The sequence below is a fragment of the Amia ocellicauda genome, chromosome 13 (assembly GCF_036373705.1).
Source record: "Amia ocellicauda isolate fAmiCal2 chromosome 13, fAmiCal2.hap1, whole genome shotgun sequence".
NCBI classification, from domain to species: domain Eukaryota; kingdom Metazoa; phylum Chordata; class Actinopteri; order Amiiformes; family Amiidae; genus Amia; species Amia ocellicauda.
In genome coordinates this window covers 34774330-34795081 of record NC_089862.1, presented here as the reverse complement: position 1 = coordinate 34795081, position 20752 = coordinate 34774330, and the positions used below count along the sequence as shown (strand labels likewise).

Here is a 20752-nt window from a genome sequence, read left to right as displayed (position 1 = left end):
TAACGCTTCCTCCAGTTCAAGAAAACAGGTTTGTTCAGATGAAGTTATTTAACCTCTCCTTAGGAATGACCTACATGTTTATGAAGAAATGCATTATTCTGTTCTAAAAGCCTTGTTATTAGCTCAAATGTATTTGTTCAGCTTGAGGAATTTACAGCTTTTTTTTGTTTGTTTCTCCCAATACTACATTCTGCTATTTATAATTTCCCTTACAGGTCAGCACCTTTTACCAGAAGTACATTCGATGGGCGTCTGACTTATGTGTTCCACAGAGACCATATTAGTAAACTATTGGAGTTCTGGGCTTCAGAAACTACCAGGGATATTTCTTTTCCTGGCGATAACATGGTTCTGAAGTAACAATAACCACAGGTTCAGGATAATAAACACTAACACTAATATATCTTGAGCTGAAATTGGTTTCCTACCTGTTCTTGGAGCACCTTATGTTGGCATTGTAGTATAGGCTTATTGAGATTATCCTCTGAAAGATATCACTCTGAAAACTGCCACCTTAGATGTGAAACTGAACCTGCAATGTTGTGCTGTACACATGTGAACATGAACTTCCCGAACACGCCGGCACTTCTGTATGTGTCCGTTCAGACCAGCGTGTAGCATGGATGCTAGAACCATGTAATACAACTCACGCTTGCTGGGTCAGATATAACCATGTTGCTATGCTTTGGTATAATGTGTATCTTGTGTCAGCACTCTTTTCAGCTGATGCAAGCACCATGGCTAGGTTGTAAAAATAAAAATTATAAAATAAACACAAGAACGTGTAAATAAATAGACAGATCTATCACAATATTATGTTCACCTCCTTTGAGCGCTGAGTTACATCATTAATTCTGATGACACATGGAATTGTTTCATAAAAAATTGGTTTTATAAGACAGGAAAAATTTCTAAATGTGAAGGAAATGTGCTCGGCTCACTGTAAGGTCTTCTGGTCATGTAGAAAAAAGGGAAGAAATGCAATCACTTCGTAATTCAGCCTTGCGTTTTCTTCAATATCTCAGGTTCGCGGGGACTCTTACAATAGCATACTGAGAGATGTGCGTGACACCTCACCAATTCATCATGCTGTGTAAACTTACAGTGGCACTAAATGCTTAATGCAAGTGCCCCATAGAGGAGTTTCAGTGCGACAGACTACAGCTTAAAGCAAAGGTCTGTCAGATGGATATATGGTTGATTTGATATTGTTAGTAGAATGTTTGCTATTCAATTCTCAATTCTCATTACCATCTCTAAATAACCTCATGCAATGAAAGTGAGGGTTTGTTTACAGGGCAGAACACTGTTCATTCGTACATCCCTCAGGGCTGTGGCAGCAACAACAAAATGGTATGCAAATCCAGTAAAAATAATAACTACAGCAAGGACTGGTAAAATAAAGCAACTGTCCTCACCAGTCCTCACAGTGTCTTACTCCAGTCAGGACAACAGCTGTTTCCCACTCCAAGCAGCACCGTGGATGGAGTTGAGGAGAATAAGACATTTACCTGTTGTAAACTACTACTCCGGTGACGCCAACCTGCTGTAGTTTGACGATATTTAATTGATTTTATGGACTCGTTGTCGTTCTCATGAGCCGATTAAAAGATAATGCCTCACAGTTAGCAACAAAGAGCAAACACAGCACAAAACAGCCGATAAAGTGTTATAGATCCTACTTTCCTTATAATGACATGTTCATTGAAAGTGTGGAAAATCAGACTTTGTGTCAAATCAGAACTTCCTGATCTAGAGGTGTCTTCATCCTGGGGACAAACTAATACTCTGTAAGTGTCCTGCAATGTTCTAGACCTTGAAGGGGACCAAGTTGTGTCCACTTCCTGTCTGGGAGAAGCTGGGAAGCATCTCTTCTCCGGAGCGTTACAGGTTCTGGAGGAAAACATTGTTTGGGTCAGTACTGCACCATTCCAGACCTCGGGGGCTGATGTACAGATTTTATATGCCTCTTTAAATGAAAAGATTGGGGGAAATGTGCTAACTTTGTCCATTTAAACAAATTATTACATAAACTAAATAAGTGGAGCATAAAGCAGACGATCCTTTGGCCCTCAGCTCCAAGCACATGCATTAGCAGTCTCTACCAGAAGAGGGCGCTCTGGCCACAGTAAGTATTCACCCAATTAAATGACTGGTTTATTTATAAAGTAGTTTAGAAAAACATTGTGAATCATTTTACCCTCTCAGTTAATAAAAACAAAGGATACATAATTCTATTCCAATATACTCTCTGAGTTGCTCAAATGATGTAAACTAAAATGAATAATATCCACCATGGCACCTAATGAATCATCAGTATTGTGTAGTTTTTTCCCCCCATTGTTGCAAATGTTTTTGTTTTTTTCCAAATTATTCACTGAAAGGCATGACTTGCATACAGCTATTCGAACTTGTTCATAATTAATTAAATCGTTGAGTTAATTGGTGTTAATTACAGCACTCCAGCCCCAGAATTGAAAACCACTTACCTAAGTTCTGTCAATAAAACGCAGTACTCTGAAGGTGGCGGTGCGGATTAATGACAGCCAAGGGTGACTGGGTTTGTTTATGTTTATGGTTTCAAGGAAGTTAAATATCAATATTTAATATCAAATCTGTTGTAATCTGGCATAGGCCTGGACAGAATCCAAACTTTGACCTGCCTTTCAATCCCAAACTCCAAATCCAATACTTGATTACAAATGTCTATTGATTGTTTCTGTATGAGCTATCTGCCAGAACAAGCCTCCCTTTTGCTTCCTCCACATCCTCTTTTGTCTTTATATTTTAACTATTTACTTTGGCTGCTTAATTGACCCAAGGGAATGTCTTCAAAGATACTTAGTGGTTAATGAGTCCTTTAAAATAATAACACCTAAAAGGGGCTGAAGAAAAATGGGTGTAATTAATAGAATCTTGTGCCGTGTCTGTTGCAGTGCCGCATTTTCACATGGCAGTGGTAGTGAAGTGTGACAGAGGCCACACTGGTCTGATGAGGGGAGATAAGGGCAGAGAAGGTGTAGCTTCCCTCGGGCTGGTCTCTGTTGCCTTCACACAGGCAGAGTGCCTCAATGTGTGAGGTCAAGATGGAGAACACACCCAAGAGAGTGAGGCTGCCTTCATCAGAAGATAAGGTGACGGTGTGTCTGCTGCTCTTTCACTTTCATCTCCGCAATCAACTGGAGAGAGGCGCGGGGCCCGGAGCCACTGCCTGGAGCCATTCCATTGATCTGTCACGGTGACAGCTACAGAATAATGGATCTTGGTATCAGTCCTAAAATAAAGCCCTCTGTGGAAAAAATAAAAAGCTTTTCAGTCGACAGATTTTTAGGTTGTCAAAAGAATATAAAAAGTTTCACTCTGGGAGAAGTGAGGGAGTGAATTGATGCAGGATTATTGTTGGATCAAACTCTTGAAGTAACACCAACCCTGACTGTTTTAGTGAAGGACTGCGTCTCTAAAATGACCTTTGCTTAGGGCTTCTAAAACTATTAAATGTTGCTAAAAAGCACCACCTGCTACTCTAATTGAATTCCCAGAAATGACACAAACTGCTCCGGTTACACACAAAAACAAACAGACACACAAAACAAAACACACAGCCTATGAAGGACACAAAGTCAAAGTCCAGCACGCGGTTTAGTGGCTTATTCAGCCAGTTTATGGAGCACTAAGCAGAACCAAGAGGACGTGACCCCCTCACCTGGAAGGGAGGCTAGACAAATGCAGGTAAACCACACAATTTAATGCTGAGGCACCAAACATCCAGGGTAAAGAATACATTTGCTGAAAAGTCACTACATACACGCCACATCTGTTGAAGGAGATGCTTTCGGGGTTGATTGTAAGACAGCCTTGGTTCAGGCAGTGGGGAGCTGATTGAGTCTCCTCTATAGGTGAAGGAGCACAGAGGGACGGAGAAGGTAAATGGGCTGAGGCCGAGAGATGTGAGGGCGTGCCGTTGTGTCTGTGCTCTGAACCCAGACTGGAGCTGCAGTGATCAGTAGAAAGCCTAGGACAGTGCAGGTCCAGGTGGAACAGGCTGTGTCCGCTTTCAGCCGACACCTGGAATTGTTTTCCATCTGTACAACCACTCTGGCCCAACGAAAATGTTTGTGCGCAAAGCAAACAGCATTTTACCCCCTGACCCACAGCCTTCCAGCACACACGCAGCGATGATTCTGGACAGAAGTGGGCCAGACATTTTGGTTATCTGCTGCCTGAAGCTGGACATTTGACAGAACAAACAGACAACAAAGTGGAGATTTAGTTTCCCTGCCTGCAGTGGGGCCTCGGCTACAGCACGTTCAGCGCGCTGGCTGTGAAAGCAGACAGCACAAGCACAAGCATGACCAGGGCTTTTTTGCTCTTCCCTTATGCCAAGTCCTCCGCCTTTATAAATATGATAAGGGGAAAAAAACTAGCCTGGTCTCCAAATACCACGTTAATGTTTAAACCAGATAACCACTTTCTTTCATTCTTGCTTATTTTTTTCTCCCTTTTGGGCGGGAGTTGCAAATAGACAGAATTGAGGGGCACGATCACGACTTTCTATTCTTCTCTTCTTCTCGCCCAAAGTGTCACTTCTTTTTTGGGTGGAAAAGAAACATGGAGAATCCGGGAAAGGATTACCAGCAATCAGAATACAATGACCCAGAAAACAATGAAGGTATTTCCTTACTAATAAGACGTTTACCCGGGGCAAGGTTGTCATAAATGCAAAGGATCGACTCTTGTCTTCTCAATTACTTGATCTGTTTTCATATTGTTTTCATTCAATTGGTTGCTGAGATTAACCTGTTGTTTCAGTATTGGACCATTTTATTATATTCTGCTGTATAGAATATGGGTAAAGAATAATCATATCAAAGATAGTGAAAAAACTGCAGTAAATGATATATCCATGCCAGTCAAAACTGTTTTTCTAGTTTTTGTTTTCAATTTTATTTATTCATCTAGGAAATATTTCTTAGTCCAATGAAGAGCACCATGGGAATACAAATGATTGTATATTTAACTATATAGAGGGTTAGTTATCCTTCTCTTTACTTTAAGTAGGGTTAATTGCATCTTTAACAATTATTGAGGTAATATTGAGTTATAGAGCATACTGTAGCTGATGTATAATATTTAAATATGGTAATTATAGCCTATGGAGTTTCATTATTATAGTGACATTTTAATGTTTCTAATTCAATTAAAAGAAACACATTAGATTGTAAAAACTGAAATTATTGTGCACTTTATTGCAAATGAACTGGCTAGGAAAACATCAATATCTTCCAGTGCTTTCAGCCCTAAAAAGGGTTCTAAATTCTGAAAATTAACTATAACTTTACCATAGAATTTAACATAAGATTTGATTATTTACACAAAATACAGTTCAAACAAGTAATGTTGTGAAACAAATACATGTATTAACATAATTTATCTTCTGTTTATATTGTTTCCCCTTGTAAACTTGCCATTCCATTCTTTTTATCCTTAATTAATTATTTTAAACCTGTAAATCCACTTCTTTCTGTGATTCAATTTGGTTTAATTTGTAGGTAAACTCATCATGATTGGTGGACATTGTATTGTACTTTTGTTGAATTGCATCAAAGTTTGAAGCAGATGTTTTTCTTTTTCTTTATGGGAGCAGTACAAACAGTGACATGGTAATGTAACATGTAAGTCCATGACATAAGCATGTGCAGAATTTGCTTTGTTGTAACTGAGGTCCTCTGTGAGTTTTCAATTATTTTGTAGCTGTCAGAAGAAGGAGGAAAAAATAAAATATATATATCAGCTCATTGAGTTTGTTCATATTAACATTTTTCTGAAATTGAAGGAAAACCAGGAGCTTTTGCTAGAACATCAAATATACAAGAAATGAATCTGCAAGCATAAGCGATTCTTGCAACCTTGGGCTCTTTTAACTTAATTAGAAAACTTAAATAAATTGATTTAAAAGCCCAAACCACTTTAGTTATGCATATAAGATTAATTTCACACCAGTTTTTGTTGTTGTTTCAAGGCAAGGTATCACCTAACTACTGAGCAGGAAAATATTTTAATTATCAGTGACAAAATATAAATATTGTTTTCTTCAGGTGCAAAATGATACTTTTAGCCTAAATCTAGTGGTTTAGTCATTGCATCAGTTAATATCTATTGTAAAATATCGAGGGTCCTTACAAAGGCATGTTGGGTCTTGTATCACAGGCAAGTAAATATTGTGTTTGTAGTAATTATTATTATTATTATTATTATTATTATTATTATTATTATTATTATTACAACATAACTACAGCTTTTGGTTCCTTTTTTCAAGTTTTACTGTTAAAATCTCTGTGAATATCTTGTCTCATGTCATGGACGTGTTTGTACACTTTGTGAATTGTGCTACTTTGTGTCACAATACAAATGTTACATAAGAATAGCTGACGTCTCTGTGTACGACTGGGCTGTTAAAACTTTGCTATTTGCCAACAGATTATTAAACATACCTTATAATATATATACATTAAATAGATTTGTAATTTTATATGAAGAGCTTTCCATCACCAGGTCTAGCATATTTCCAGTTCCACCCCTCCTTCTGTGTTATCTTTCGAACCGCTCCATTCACTCCAGCTGCAAGAGAGGAGGAATATAACAAGTGGCTTTGTGGGATAGAAGCGCAGTCCTCCTCTGGTTGATTTGGGTCACAGTCTACCTGTGACATATATTGAGGGTCTGATGTTTAAACCCAGGGCTTTAAACTCCACAGCTGGTTGTTCGGAGTCCTGACATCAGAGTTCTTAAAACACAGTTAGCGACACGATCCAGTGAGTTTTATAGCTCTCTTTGAATCCTAACATAATCACTGGGGGTCTTGGATTTGGATATGTATATTCTAGGGAGGGCGCTGTGGAGCCGTGGCTGCTCCATTGCTGCTAATATATTTTTGCACTTTCAGGGCCCACATCGGAGGTATAATTGTTCATAAAACAATGGGGAGGACTGCTGGCTGAGTATAAAGTGTGGTGCTGATTTATTATACAATAGTTTTTTAGGGGAAAAGAAATGCTCACACAGAGAGAATACAAATTCTGAAGTAATGCATGGAGAACAGTTTCATGTTTAAACATGGAGCAACAAACCCCGTCAAAAACTCAAGTATTAATCTTTGAAATAGAGAATTTGTGCTTTTTGAGGAAACCTGTTTAATGTCCGCTGGCCGAGGGCCACCGCTCACCGCTTGGCCATGTTGGATTTCGTTGCAGATGGGATCCGCCGACGGCTGAGAGACAGAGACCTTCTCAGGAAGAGGAGAGCAGAGGCGCAGGAGAAGGAGACATACCAGTGGGTTCATGGGTAAATTGTTGGTCCCAAAACCTGCCAAGATATTAGCAGAAATGCCAGAAAATTAATATGTAGTCAATCTGTTATTTTCTATTACCCCAAGACTTGCACCAATACACAACGACAACAATAACAACAACAAAAAGATGGTTATGAACTTCCAGATGCCCCCAATTCACATCCTGTCACAATGTCTCGTCCTCTTGCAAAACCATACACGGTGCTGTTTAGCTCATCTCTGGTGCTCTCTGCAAGGCCCTGCAAGCATTACTCATGCATTACGCCATTGCGCAGCATGGAAAGACAGCAGCACCCCGGCTCTGTCAGACGAGAGCAGTGTCTGAAGATCACGTTCCTTCACTGCGATACAGCACCCTGCCAGTCGGATCCCTGTGACAAACCAGGGCGGTTCACAAAACCCACTGACCGCCTCTGTCAGGTCTTCAATAGCCATCCCTGGATCGACCCACCCTAAGGTTCACCAGGGCAGGAGCGTGGGGAGACTGCAGGTCATGAGAAGATGCAGTGTGAATGAGTGTGGCCTCCACACTCGCTAATTAAACATTTTCTGAAAGGGGTGTCAGGGATGGCTAAATGCTGGAATCTTTATCAGGCTAAATGTTGAAAAGAAGGCTTTTGCTCCAACCTATTGTGCATCTAGTTAAAATGATAACTTGGTATGAAAGTATGATAGTATTTTTTCTCATAATTAGAATCATGTAAGAGGAGTATGGCCAATATCCTTTGCCAAGTTCAACATAGTAATTGTGTACAGTAATGTTTCATGCCACAGTTGTGTGCCACGGTTTACTATAGCTTCCCATGCTTTATCATGATTTAAACATGCTTCCCAAATTGTTCCCTGGGATGTCCCGTGGTATTGTGCAGTAGAAATGTGCACACCTCTACAACCATCATTATGTGTCGTTGGTGTGGAAAGAATTAATCACTTTTTTCCAAACCAACTAGGATACGTGATTATGCTTAGAAAATTACAATTCATTAGTATATTTATTTAATTTCTTAGTATTTTTCAGAAAGCAAACACCTGAATTTGAAATGAAGGAAGTTTTATTTTGATTACATAAATAGTAGCCGGATGAAGAAAAAAACCAAAAGAAATCCTCCTCAGTTTCCTAGATTTACGCCAGTATGGATTGCACTACATTTCAGGGCAGTCCTGTGAAGATTAAATTACTTCAGTACGATCATTATTAGTGTTGATGAATTCTTCTAAATTCAAAGTGCTGTAAAACTGCTGTGTCACAGCTATTAAAAAACATTCAACTTCTGTCAGATGCAATAAACTTTTATGGTCAAAGATCTCTAGTACCAAGATGTCCTGTTGTACAAAAAACACAAGATCTATCATTACCCCCACCTGCTGGCTGTTCGTAGACACTGTCTTTGAAACTTCTACATTGCGCTGTTTAAACAATATAAGCCAGTGGAGCTCTCTGTGGAGAAGTCTCCCCTGTCTATTTTTAAGTATCTTTTCAAATCAGAGGTTACACCCGTGTTAGGTTTCTTGCTTCATCCACCGTCCCAAGACTTGGAAAGACCTCGGACCTCTTGTGCTCCATGGTTCTGTATTGTAGGTCGATCAGGATTAGAAGAGGATCTGACCATTTTTAACATCTAGTTCTTCACTGTGGGGACATCATTGAACCAACGCAGCTTAATTAAAAGACGATTGCCAAAGAATTTTACCCCAGGGTCGCATTTGCTTCATTCATTAATCTAATATCCTGCTGGTTTTCCAAAATTATGTTGGAGAAGGAGAATGTTATTCTCTGGGGCAAAAAGCTTTGATCATCAGCACAAATATTGGACTTCCCACTCATGCCTGCTCTCCACTACAGTAGTCTGTGTTCTTTGCTCTTTGCCTCTGTAGGGAGAAGAGCCGGAGGAAGAGGGAGCGACGGGAGAAGAGCGGCTCTGGCCGGAAAGGGAGGCCGAAGAAGGGGTTGCACGAGGAGCCAGAGCCGGCCCAGGAGGAGCCCCCACAAGAGGGGCAGCCAGGGGTGGAGGAAGACGTCACCCCGCTGCCCCCGTCCCAGGACCCACTCCAAGAACTGGAGGAGCTGCTGCCCGGCCCCTCCAGCGTGGAAGTCACCTTCGAGGGGCCCAATGGCAGCCAGTCAGTGGAGGCATTCGTGATTGAAGACTTGGGGCCAGACGAGAAACAGGACTTGCCCCAAGCTGTGGAGAACCTGTCTGCTGCTCCAGGTAACACAGACTCCCAGTGTAAGGACAGCACAGATTACAGACGATCCACAATGCCTCTGCCTGCTCGTAGCTCACAGCTGGAACTCACAACGTCTGCATTTGTTATTGTTTCTCTTAATCTCTTAATTGTAGGCATTATTATTGTCTCTTTTCACTCCTCCCTCAAACCCTGAGTGATCTTTACTTCAGATCTTTTAACATTTAACAGTACTGGAAATAACCTGAGGCATTTGCGTATCAGGCAAACAACAAATCCAGCTAACGCAGTGGGCTATAGATGCGAGTGAGGGGCAGTCGGACAGCAGACACACATCGACACACAGTAACAGTCACACAAAGCCATCCCTCCACCCAGCACAGAGCCAGGTTTCACATCTTTAAAGAGAGATGGAAAGGCTCACAGATCGAGATCCAGGCAGTTTTTATGCAACTGTTCAAAAAGGGAATTACATTTGCGGCAGTTTTCTTGGCTTTCGATGATTTCCAAAAGTCTGAAATGTGCTTCTTATACATACGTCTGATTCATAAGTGAAGGTGTTCAGAATTCCCTTTCAATCCTTCACACAGGTATTTTAAAATATGTACTACTCTGCCTGGATGAGGTGGCAGTGACCCTGAGTCAGGTTGAAGAGAAAATGGTCTATCCAGTCTCTTGTGGGGGTTCACTATAATTCTTTGTTACACCCAGTTTGAAACCGACCTTTTCATATCAGAACAGCCCCAGGATAATGTGGGAGAGCAACGTGTCAGACATCATTTGCCTGGTGTCCTAGAGAATTATTTTAATGAAAAGTCATTCATTATATTTGTTTCTTTGTTTCTGTTTATATAGAAGGAAGTCAGGAATTATCACAAGACTACCCTACACTGGAACAGGAATACTTCTCTGCTGGCTACATCTGAAAGCTCAGATCCCCTCCCTGATGTTTCTCCTCTTCAACTCGATAAAAAAGAAAGAGAAGTCATAGAATGCGTTGAGATATGAATGCTGAATGTTTTGGTATAAATACGCGTTTAACCAGATGTTTGAAATTAAGCTTTCGAAAATATAAAATAATATAAATACATGTTTTCCTGAAACCTATGGCATTTATAGGCCATGTTTTCCGTTAAGTGTATCAGTTGTACCACAATGTCCTTTTTTTAAACTGTTCTATGGTTACTTTTTATTTTACAGCGTGACATGTTTATTTCTGGAAAATAAATACTGTTTAATACAACAAGCAGTCTGTACAGTGTTTTCAAACTAAGCCTTATTAGGAATTTGCAGTGTTTCTTATGCATTACACTACTCTGCGTGTGAGATAGATGGGTCAACCACATTAGATAATTATGATCTATGTTATGAAGGAAAATTGAAGATTTACATTCTTTTAAACTTGTATAAATAAAATGTGCTTTTTGGGGGTGTAATATAACTTTTTGGGTCTGTTCTTTGGGTTGTGTAATAAGAGTGTGGCCAGTAACGCTTATGGAGGTAGTGTTTGAATTATGCCGATGTAGTGTGTAGTGAAGGGATAATGAGATAGTGAGAGGAGGATCATATTAGCTGTTTTCCATATAATGTGTTTCCTTTAAGCAGCATCACAATATTAGCCATAGACAGTCTCTCAGTTTTTACACCTTCTTCTCTCTTTAAAACACTGTATAGTAATACATTCTAGTACAACATCTGTAATGCCAGTGTATATGAATAGTGTTGCACACACACACAAAAGTCCTTTGAGAGCTCTGTCTGCCATTTGTTTATAATAACTAAAACCTTTTAGATATTATTAGATATCACTTTATAATAAAATCAGTTTGTTTATTAACCTAGAATACAATAGATTATATTTAGGTAAAAGATCACAGACATATTTTAAAAGGGATAGGAGGCTATACAGCAACTGAAAGCTCTGTCTCTGCTAATGAGCTATGAACCAGCAACTTGTGATTTAAAATGAATGATTAATCCAACTTTGCCTCAGAGAAAACAATCAATGTGAACAATAGAGATAAGATAACTATGTTATGTTCCTCAGAAGCAGTGCCAGTACAGTATACAGTTTAGTGTATGCAGACTACACTGTATAAGTGTACCAGACATTAGTGTATGTCAGTCATTCATTCATTATAGAGGGCAGTGGCGTGCTGCAGGGGACAGGGTCACTTTACTATATTTCACCATGTTTTTACCAGGATACACTGTATTATGATTATACCACTTTGTAGTCTAGAAACGTGGTGTATTAATTTAGTATCAACTAGAAAAAATTAGGGGGATCAGTCATCAACGCGAGTGAAATGCAAACTGCGTGTTATTTAATCCGCACCCATGTGGGAAAGGTTACAGCAAGAGCAATCGTGCGCGATTTGTCTTCACCATGAGCCGAGACCCCAGGGAAAGTTCTAGTTGGCCAGCCAAACAGGACGCTGTGTCGCGCCCTCGCTAAACTTTGACACCTCGTGTTCGTGTGTCGACCGAGGTTTTCATTCGGGGTTTGTGAATATTTTCCCAAAATAAAACAACTGCGAACTATAAGGATAGTGAAAAACAAAAGGAAAACGTCAGCGCACCACCATGTCGGGATCGTGCTCTTGCAGGGAACACCTGCACAAACTGCAACACCAGATCTCCGTGATGCGGAAAGAGATTAAAAACCTGAGGTATGTTTACACTTATTTAGGAGCACTGGGGCGTGGATAGTAAATTAACAATTATTTCGATTAATGCAGTATGTCCTGTGTTAAACACTCTGCAAACCTCTGATCCCGTAACTGCTTTTTCGTAGACGGTATTGATCTGTTTTGTATTGACCTTCAGCGATTATTTGTGCATACGATTTTTCAAACAGTGAATCGTTAAAACCGGGATAGAAACGTGTTGTTTTGTACATGCGGGACACCACCATGCTCTCCTATGACCCCTGCTGTGCTGCATGTCCGCAGTGCTGCAGAATCCCAGCGATCCCATTGGTGGAGCCGCGCAGACCTGCTGACATCTGCGCAACTGAGCATCTTGAGTAACAGTGATAACAGCGCGTCCAGCAGCCGGAGGCGCACAGAATAAAAGTTCCGCTGCTTGTGGCCTGTGCAGTGAATCTAATAAGAAACATAAGACCATCAGACAGTGTCCAAAGGAGAGGAGCCCATTCCTCCCATCCTGCTCGTTTGGTGTCCATTAATAACTCAGTGATCAAGGATCCTATCCAGTCTGTTTCTGAATGTTCCCACATTGTCTCTTCAGCCACATCGCTGGGGAGTTTGTTCAGATTGTGATGCCTCTGTGTGAAGAAGTGTCTCCTGTTTCTAATCAATAATAACTTTATTTATAGAGCACCTTTCATAACAAGTTTGCAGCCCAATGTGCTTTACATTCAAAAATGCAAATTCTAAAATAAATAGTTAAAATAACAATAACAAAGGTAAATAATAACAAATGACAATAACAAAATGAAATACTTGAAATGCCCTCCAGGACCAGGGTTGGCTGTCTACGCAAGAGTGTCCTACGCATGACGTTTTATTGTATTTTGTACTTGTCTTAACACTTTGCTTTGTGCTCACAGGCAGCTCACTGACGGTGCCGTTCGCTCGCACAGAAAAAACCTGAGCTCCCTGCAGTCGGTTTTGATGGACATTAAGCAGGAGGGCAGCCAGATGACCGCCGTGTCGCCCCAGACCGACAGCACGCCCCTCTCACTAGAGCAAGGTTTGTGTTGCCTGTGCATCTTTTTCAATCCCCCACGATGCTACCTTTTTAGACTAGTCGGACTGCCCAGTGTGTTTTTAATAGTTTAATGGCTGAAGTAGAATTTGGGCTTGCTTATGTGTTTTAACTATATTTTGAATGCCTGACCTATAACTCTCAGTTTTGCTTAGAACAGTTTAGAATCTTTTTACATTTATTTTTTTCCATTTGAAAAAACGACGCTCTTGTGTTTTGTACTTAAATATCGTGGTCTGTGAAATAAGTTTGGAGTAATACAGAGTCTTAGCGAGTAATTGCTTTCGAATAGTTCACTTGCAAACAAGGAAGATGAAGAAGCAAAACACCCGACTGTCCATTTTTTTTCTCCTGTATGTTTTAGGGACTGTTCAGACTCTTCCCATTGGCTACATCGAGTCCTGTTTCTCTGCTAAAAACGGCACCCCAAGGCAGCCCACCATCTGCAGTCTGTCTCGTGCCTCTCTGCAAATACGCAAGAGCGTTTTCAACAATCCAGAGCATTCGCTGCTGGGGTTAGACCAGTACTCCCACGTTTGGTAAGCAGACACCCCAACACATTCACTTATAGCCAGATAAAGATAAGAATGATGTATTGATTGTCTGATGCCTTTTCTTCTAGCAGAAGGAAATTATTAGGTTTTCAAAAGAATTTTCCTTTGTGTCCTTCTATGTTCAGGATTATATTCCTGTTCCATAAAAATGGGCACCTGAATTACAAAGCGAAGGTGAAGCCCCCTAGACTGAATGGATTGAAGACGGGGGTCTTCTCCACCCGCAGCCCCCATCGCCCCAATGCCATCGGCCTCACCCTCGCCAGGCTGGAGAGCATCACAGGTGAGGCTTCATACAGTGTCTCCGGAGGCTGTGTGCGTTTGCTCTGCAGGCCCTGAGACAAGCTGACGATGTTCAAAGTCTTTGGTGCATTGAGACACGACACGGCTTTCAGAGACAGACGTGCATTTCTGTGTGTGTTGCATGACCTCCCTTTATTGCATTCCTTGATTGTGTGGTAGTTCAATTGAATAAACGAACCGGAAAGAGCATCTTTAAAAATGATAAAATACTAAGTGCTTTCAAAACGTCCTGTAGGCGCCCTTAGTCTTCGGTCTCGTAGTATCATTTGGATCTGTAAAAAATGTCAGTTTGCATGGGAAATCCTTTGATTCATTATAATAATAGTGGGGATCCCTGTCAAAACTTGAATGCACTCTTCTGTACAATAATAAAAGTGAATGTAATCTATTTTCCTATCTTGACTGACCAATAAAAGTCATTTACTTTGACCTGAAATCTTGATTCCTCGCTCCTATTTAGAGAATGCGCATGCCATTAATTAGGTTGTCTTAGTGAATTAGGTACTTGCTCTGTACCTGTTTTGTTTAGGTTTATATGCACTTGATCTTACCTTGGCCCCATGTGTATTCTGGCTATAGTTCTTGCTGCCTTTGATGAAACAGAACCTGTTCCTCTCGTACAGGAGATACACTTCATTTGTCCGGAGTCGATATGATCGCCGGGACCCCCATTCTGGATATTAAACCCTATATCCCAGACTACGATTCTCCACTCAGCCGGACGCACGCGGACACTGCGGCCTCTGCCGGCGCTCGCCAGGATGACTCGGCAGGCCTGTCTTCAGAAGAGGACGCTGAAGCCGTTGAAGACCCGGGGTCAGGGGGAGGGGATCGTCCCGGCACCGCAGCAGCTGCACAACCCGGGCAGTGTGCCGGCCCGAGCTCCAGGGCTGTCTTCCGCAGAGATGAATCTAAGGCCCTCCTGATGGCCTCCAGCGATGCGCCCTGCGCCTCGGAATCGAAAGCCCCTGCCGCGATCTCCCGAGGGAAGGACGTCCGCTCGGTCTTGGCGGAGATCTCCAGCTACGTCAGTCAGGAAGAGATCTTCCCCACCTCATCTGCGGACGACACCGGCTCCCGGACGGGCGGCTCCGCTCACGGGCCCGGGGAGGGTGAGGGCCTCCGAAACAGGGAAGAGATCCGGTATGGTGAGGAGTCCTACACCTCCATCGCCTCCTGGATCAGACAGTCTCCTGTAAGTGCTCTGGATGTCCGCTTTACTCCGCACGCCGAGAGGGACCTGAAAGAGTTTCGACCACCGGGCCAAGAAGGTAAACCTCCATAGTAAAGCGTATGTGGCCTGAGTCTGACCAAAGGGCAGTGATCTGTTGTGCAACACCCAGGTGATACCCACCAAGTAGATCAGGGCAGTACAGAAGGCCTCCCCCCTTCGTCGGACCTCGATTAACGTTTTGAAAACCGTATCTGTCTCCGAGGACCCACGGAGAGGGGGTTCGCACAGAATGGAGGAGAAAGACAGGATGGGTTTGATTAGAAATGTAGAGTCATGGACGAACACCTGTATACCTTCTGTGAATATGCAGATAAACCGCTCTGCCATGTTTTATGCACGTGATATTTGTATAGTATTCCCACTGTGCAGTTTTTGCTTATTTTGTAACAGGCTGAGATGCTGACAATCCATTGTATGCACAGTGTGGATGTTTGACATGTAAAATATTGAAATATAACTCCTTATGTAAAACTACATTGAAACATGTTAGTTATTTACAATCTATAGTTCTGATGCCGTTTGGCGGATTGTGGCAATGGCGGGGAGGGGGCGGGGCTAGAACACCGTAGGGCTTCAGACCTTGACCATGTGATCTTTCTTTGCCGCTGCCCCAGCGCCCGGGAAGCCGTGTTTCCGGTTCCTGCGCTCCCCCGAGGAGGCGGCGGCGGCCATCGGAGGCGTCCTGTCGGCCGACCCCCGCTCCGTGTACCGGCGGGCCCGCTGCCTGGACCAGCTCTTCCACTTCTGCCTGGACACGGCGCACGTCACCTGCTGGTTCGGGGACGGTTTCGCAGAGGTGCTGCGTGTCACGCCCGCCCCCCTCCCCGAGGGCACCAGCACCGCCGCGCCGTGATGGAGAGCCGGTTTGGCCCCGTCCTGGGCCGAGGTCGATTAGTGTCTCTTCAGCCTCGCCCGAGAGACTGTCGTGTCAGGTTTCACACCCGCAGTGTCGGTGCTTCAGGAGAAATCCGGCAATCAGAGAATTCTCCGGTTAAACCCTAAACTTTGCTAAATCTGGCCGTGCCTTGATTTTGTGCAGGGGGGTGAATGTCGGATAATGCACAGGAACGTTCATAATGGCACCTTTACACAGACAGGCAAACTCAAATAAAAGCTTGGCACCCAGGCTAGAGATTTGTGAGGAACTAAGATCTGGTGTCGCATCAGAAGAAACCACGTTTTGGTCTTTCAATGTTGACCGGAACGCTGTTGCCCCCTACTGGCCACTCAGATGTTCATTGCTAATAAATACCAAAAACAAAGATGTACTTCTTGTGTTTTTAATGCACATTTGTATTATTTGATTCTGCAGCAACAATACACCTGCTCCCTCTGGTGGACAACATTTGAAAAACTCAATTCCTTTTCAGGAGCTCTTAATGAGGCTGAGCGACACCTTTAGTTTTCACTCCAGTTATCCCGCTCTTTGAAGGGATGCAGCCTGATCCTCTAGGCCTGATTATGTTTTGTTAATACTATAATTTAAATCAATCACTGTAGAACTGGAAAAGACGGTCAAATTGAGCAAATAATTCGATTAATGCTCTAATTGAGGGCTTAGGCTGGAATGGAAACCAGAAGAGCCCGCAGTCCTTTAAATCTGACACACCTGCGTCAACATCCATTCATTAGTAACAGTAATTATCGACACGCATAATTGTGGGTGACATTTTATGAAGTGTGTGCAGGCAAAGGGTAGTGACTCAGCGCTTCAGTAAACGTGCCTGTATCGCCGGTGTCAATGATCTGTAAAAGCCTAATTAAAGTTGTATGCTTTAATAATGATGCTGGGCAGTGTCTACAAAGGGAACCTGCAGCAGTAAGGTGGAAGGTATCCATTTCTTTATTTATATTTCATTGTAACTTAAGTATGCACTGCCTTGCATCACTACCAGAGTTAATATTACTTTCCGCTGACTCTCACGCTCAGATTGCAGAGTCTGATGCTTTTCAGTCTGTTTAGACCTTCTAATCATTGCCGTTAAAGCGTTTATATCCCCTGAATGCATCTCTCGGGTGTGGTACTGATCTGGAGCTGCTGTTTGCCCTCGTAACGCCAGGGGGAAGACGTTTGTAGTGCATTGAGTCGACAGGACGAATTGACATTCCCGTCAGTTACTAGGTGTCCTTTGTTTGCCGTCCACTGTGTGCTTGAGACGCCTGCCGAGCGTGTTCTGTCTTGCCGGGTTAAGATGTGTGTTGTAAATTATGAGCAGATGTAGCAACCATGCAAATATCCCTCTTTGCTTAGAGCCCAGTGTCCTTTTGGACAGTCGCGAGAGAAACGCAGAAATGCAGAGCGCTGTCGTATATAAATAAGCATCCATTGCCGGGTTTCCCGCTGTCCTTCCACGCACATGGTATCTGTTTCGACCTCCTCCCTGGCTATCTTAGTCAGGTGATACGCCACCCCTGCTATTCGATGCAGATGTGTTTTATTCTGCTCCGTTTTGTGCGTGGTGTTTTGTTTTACTTGTACCTAACTATAAAACCAGCAGGATGCCGTTCTACGTGTTTTATGCTGTCCCAGTGTGCAGAAAACCCCTTTCAAAGTGGATACAGAGATGTCGGTGTAATTTGTGTTGGGTGATTTACATGAGCGTTTGAGGGAATGCGTTGAATTGCTTGTTGGGAGCGGCAGATGTGCTCGGGAGATATGATATCAAAGCGGCTTTTCAAAATCAAATTCCTGAGAGCTTCAATAAGAGGTGATAGATTGAGAAAATCGACAAAGTCATACTCTCAGATTTTTCACCAGATGGCACTGGGTCTCTAAAATGAATAAATCATATATATATGCAACATCTGATCTATTGAGATAGTTGAGACAGGGAACATCTTGTCATTTTGTTTAGTGCTCTCAAGTGTTTCTCTTTTTTTCCCCATCAGTGAATGCCAAATAGTGGTTAACCCTGCTTCAGAGATGTACGTATATAGATTCACCTAACACTTAACTAACTCTGCCTCAGTCTCACCACACCGGCAATCCTGGTTACTGTCCGGAAAGCCGTGATTTTATAACCTGTGGTCCCCAAGGATGGCAGTTAAAAGTGCGTCTCTCTTCCCTGTGGAAGCGGCGATCGCACTTGTGGACTTGTCTAATTGCTGCGACTGAGGGGCTGAAAGTTATGATTTATTGCTCTTGTCAAATGCTGGCTTTGAGAAGGTGTGGAGAATATGAATTCAATAAGACGCATCGAGGATTTTGTCTTCATCTGGTCTCCTTTATCGACTTTTAATTTTAATTGATTTTATTATAGGTGTTTTGTAACCCCTGTATGTTCATACATTGTATTCATATAATGTCGAGATGTTTAATATTGATTTTAGAGAATAATTTAGAGAATGGTTGGTGAACCAAACAGTTTTTTTCCCCTCAATCTTGTTCTGTTTGTGTTCTTTTTTATGACTGGACTCTCATACCTTCAGAAGTGCTTGATTGTATAAATGTTATTTGTTGGGTAGGTGTGCGCTATGTATATTCCTTAGAGACTACTGGTTTGCACTCTGTTTACTTTCCAGTTTATCATCTTAAACACGTGTATAGAAGTAGATATGAGATCTAGAAACATGATTTGTTGTCACAACGTACAGTATTGAGTCTCCAGTCGGTTTTGTTTTTCGTATATGGCAACTACAGTTTGTGTGTGTGTGTGTGTGTGGACTTTATAAAGAGTTGAAATCATAATGTTAATGTCCTAAGTTCAGGTTTCTGAATAGAAGAAAACCAACACCTAGTAATGACTGGGGATATGGGTTATGGGAATGGGTTAGTGTAGCAAGAATTTTTCAGAAATTTATATATATACATTTAATTTACTTCGTTATCCGCTTCAAGTAAGAGAAGCAGTATGTTCATAAACTACGTATTTTGTTGGATGTAACTTAATTCTTTGGTGGTGTGGATGGTTGTGTGATGAACTCGGTCACCTCACTGTAGGTCTAAAGTAATAGCTTCCTTTTCGGATTCAGTTTCAGATTATTATTATTTTTCAGACTTAAAAACAGTGTGTGTGTGTCCAGAGCGCCTTTCATAACTTGAAGGTCAATCCATTTCCTTCAGATCTTCAAACAGTATGTGAATTGGTTTACCAGATGACAGCTGTTCTGTGTCAAGGGTCTGCACTGCCTCAGGTCCTAAAACGTCCGGGACACCTGTCCAATCCCCTCGTGCAGCCTGACTTGAGTTATGTACCAAATGTCTGTATTTCGTACGTTGTCCCTAATGCTCACATAATGTGTACAGCGACATCATGTATGAAATAAATGCCTTTTCTGTGAATCCGGCTGTCAGTTTTGACTGTCTGTCATCTGTGTGTTTTCCTTTGTGTATCGTCAGGACTTTTTCCCCCTTTTTTTCCTTCAAGGGAAATGTGAACTGCTCTGTGATCGCCAAGTAATAGGAAACAACTACACACTCACACAAATATAATATATACACTGCCTATAAAGACATAATCAAATATATCTGAAGTGATACAAGAATAATACATAAATCCTTTATGCATAATCATAAAAGGAATGAATACGGACATATTTGTGATCCTTACCATTTGAATGGCAAGTTGACTCCCCCCCACGATGTATGACGAGAACAATGTCTGTTAGTTAATTGTCAAAGAGATTTAAAACAACCCTCTCTCGATTATCATTGAGCTGAAATCCTGTGATATATGGAATTGAGTTGAATCGGCTACAGAGCTACAGCTCCTGGTGTCTGATGTCTCTTGCAGCTCTGAGTTTGTTCGTTCGTTCAGTGCTTTGTTGGGACACAATTAACAGACTTGTCATTCTTCTATTCAGACCACTTGGAGCACAAAGACAGGATCAAACCCAAACATTTTCACTGGGGAAAAACAAACACAAGCTTGCATTTAAAACTGTCATTCTCCCGCAGAATTACCGCGGTCAGCCGCAAGTAAATACTAGTGAGTTATAATGTCTGGCATCCATTGACCTTCATGAAATATTGTTTTGTTGGGTTTCTGTTTTCCTGTAAGTTTCAGACACCCCAACTGAATTGAGTACATGTGGTTACTCTTGTGATTTAAATGTTCTGAAGTGAGTTGGTAAGTTATAAATAATACCACTTGAAAACCAAGCGGCCTGCTTTAAATTCCCTGCTTTGTAACAATACATTAAAAAGTACATGACGATATGATAAATAAATCAGAAACTCATATTAGAATATGGATATTTGAGTTTCTCCCCATACTTCTGGGAATTAGTTTTTTTAAACGCCTGGCTCCACTGTGGGTTTCTGTTTAATACAAAATCCTGATTTAATTGAAAAAGAGAGGCTGGCTTGAGTGATGATTCCTCCTGGAGCAGAACTGACCGCCCTTATTTCCCCCCTGACAGCCGAGTGAAGGATTAACCAACTTGTGTATTGTT

General features: G+C 41.9%; 2 protein-coding genes across 3 annotated transcripts; both read left to right on the top strand.

Moving 5' to 3' along the window:
• The first annotated feature begins 4499 nt into the window (after positions 1-4499).
• Positions 4500-10781, top strand: hemgn (hemogen). Of its 2 annotated transcripts, none has more exons than XM_066720714.1 (4): positions 4500-4669; positions 7251-7341; positions 9224-9558; positions 10391-10781. In XM_066720714.1, exons 1-4 carry the CDS (start codon positions 4609-4611, stop codon positions 10459-10461), a joined length of 558 nt encoding a protein of 185 aa, XP_066576811.1. In that variant the 5' UTR covers positions 4500-4608; the 3' UTR covers positions 10462-10781. The 2 variants fall into 2 exon arrangements, with proteins under 2 accessions (XP_066576811.1, XP_066576812.1); XM_066720715.1 differs by having other exon boundaries at positions 4501-4669; positions 7251-7329.
• Positions 10782-11702: 921 nt separating this feature from the next.
• Positions 11703-19640, top strand: trmo (tRNA methyltransferase O). The gene is made up of 6 exons (XM_066720713.1): positions 11703-12207; positions 13110-13252; positions 13632-13806; positions 13947-14104; positions 14748-15395; positions 15973-19640. The coding sequence occupies exons 1-6, from the start codon at positions 12122-12124 to the stop codon at positions 16209-16211; spliced, it is 1449 nt and encodes a 482-aa protein (XP_066576810.1). The 5' UTR covers positions 11703-12121; the 3' UTR covers positions 16212-19640.
• The last annotated feature ends 1112 nt before the right edge of the window (positions 19641-20752 follow it).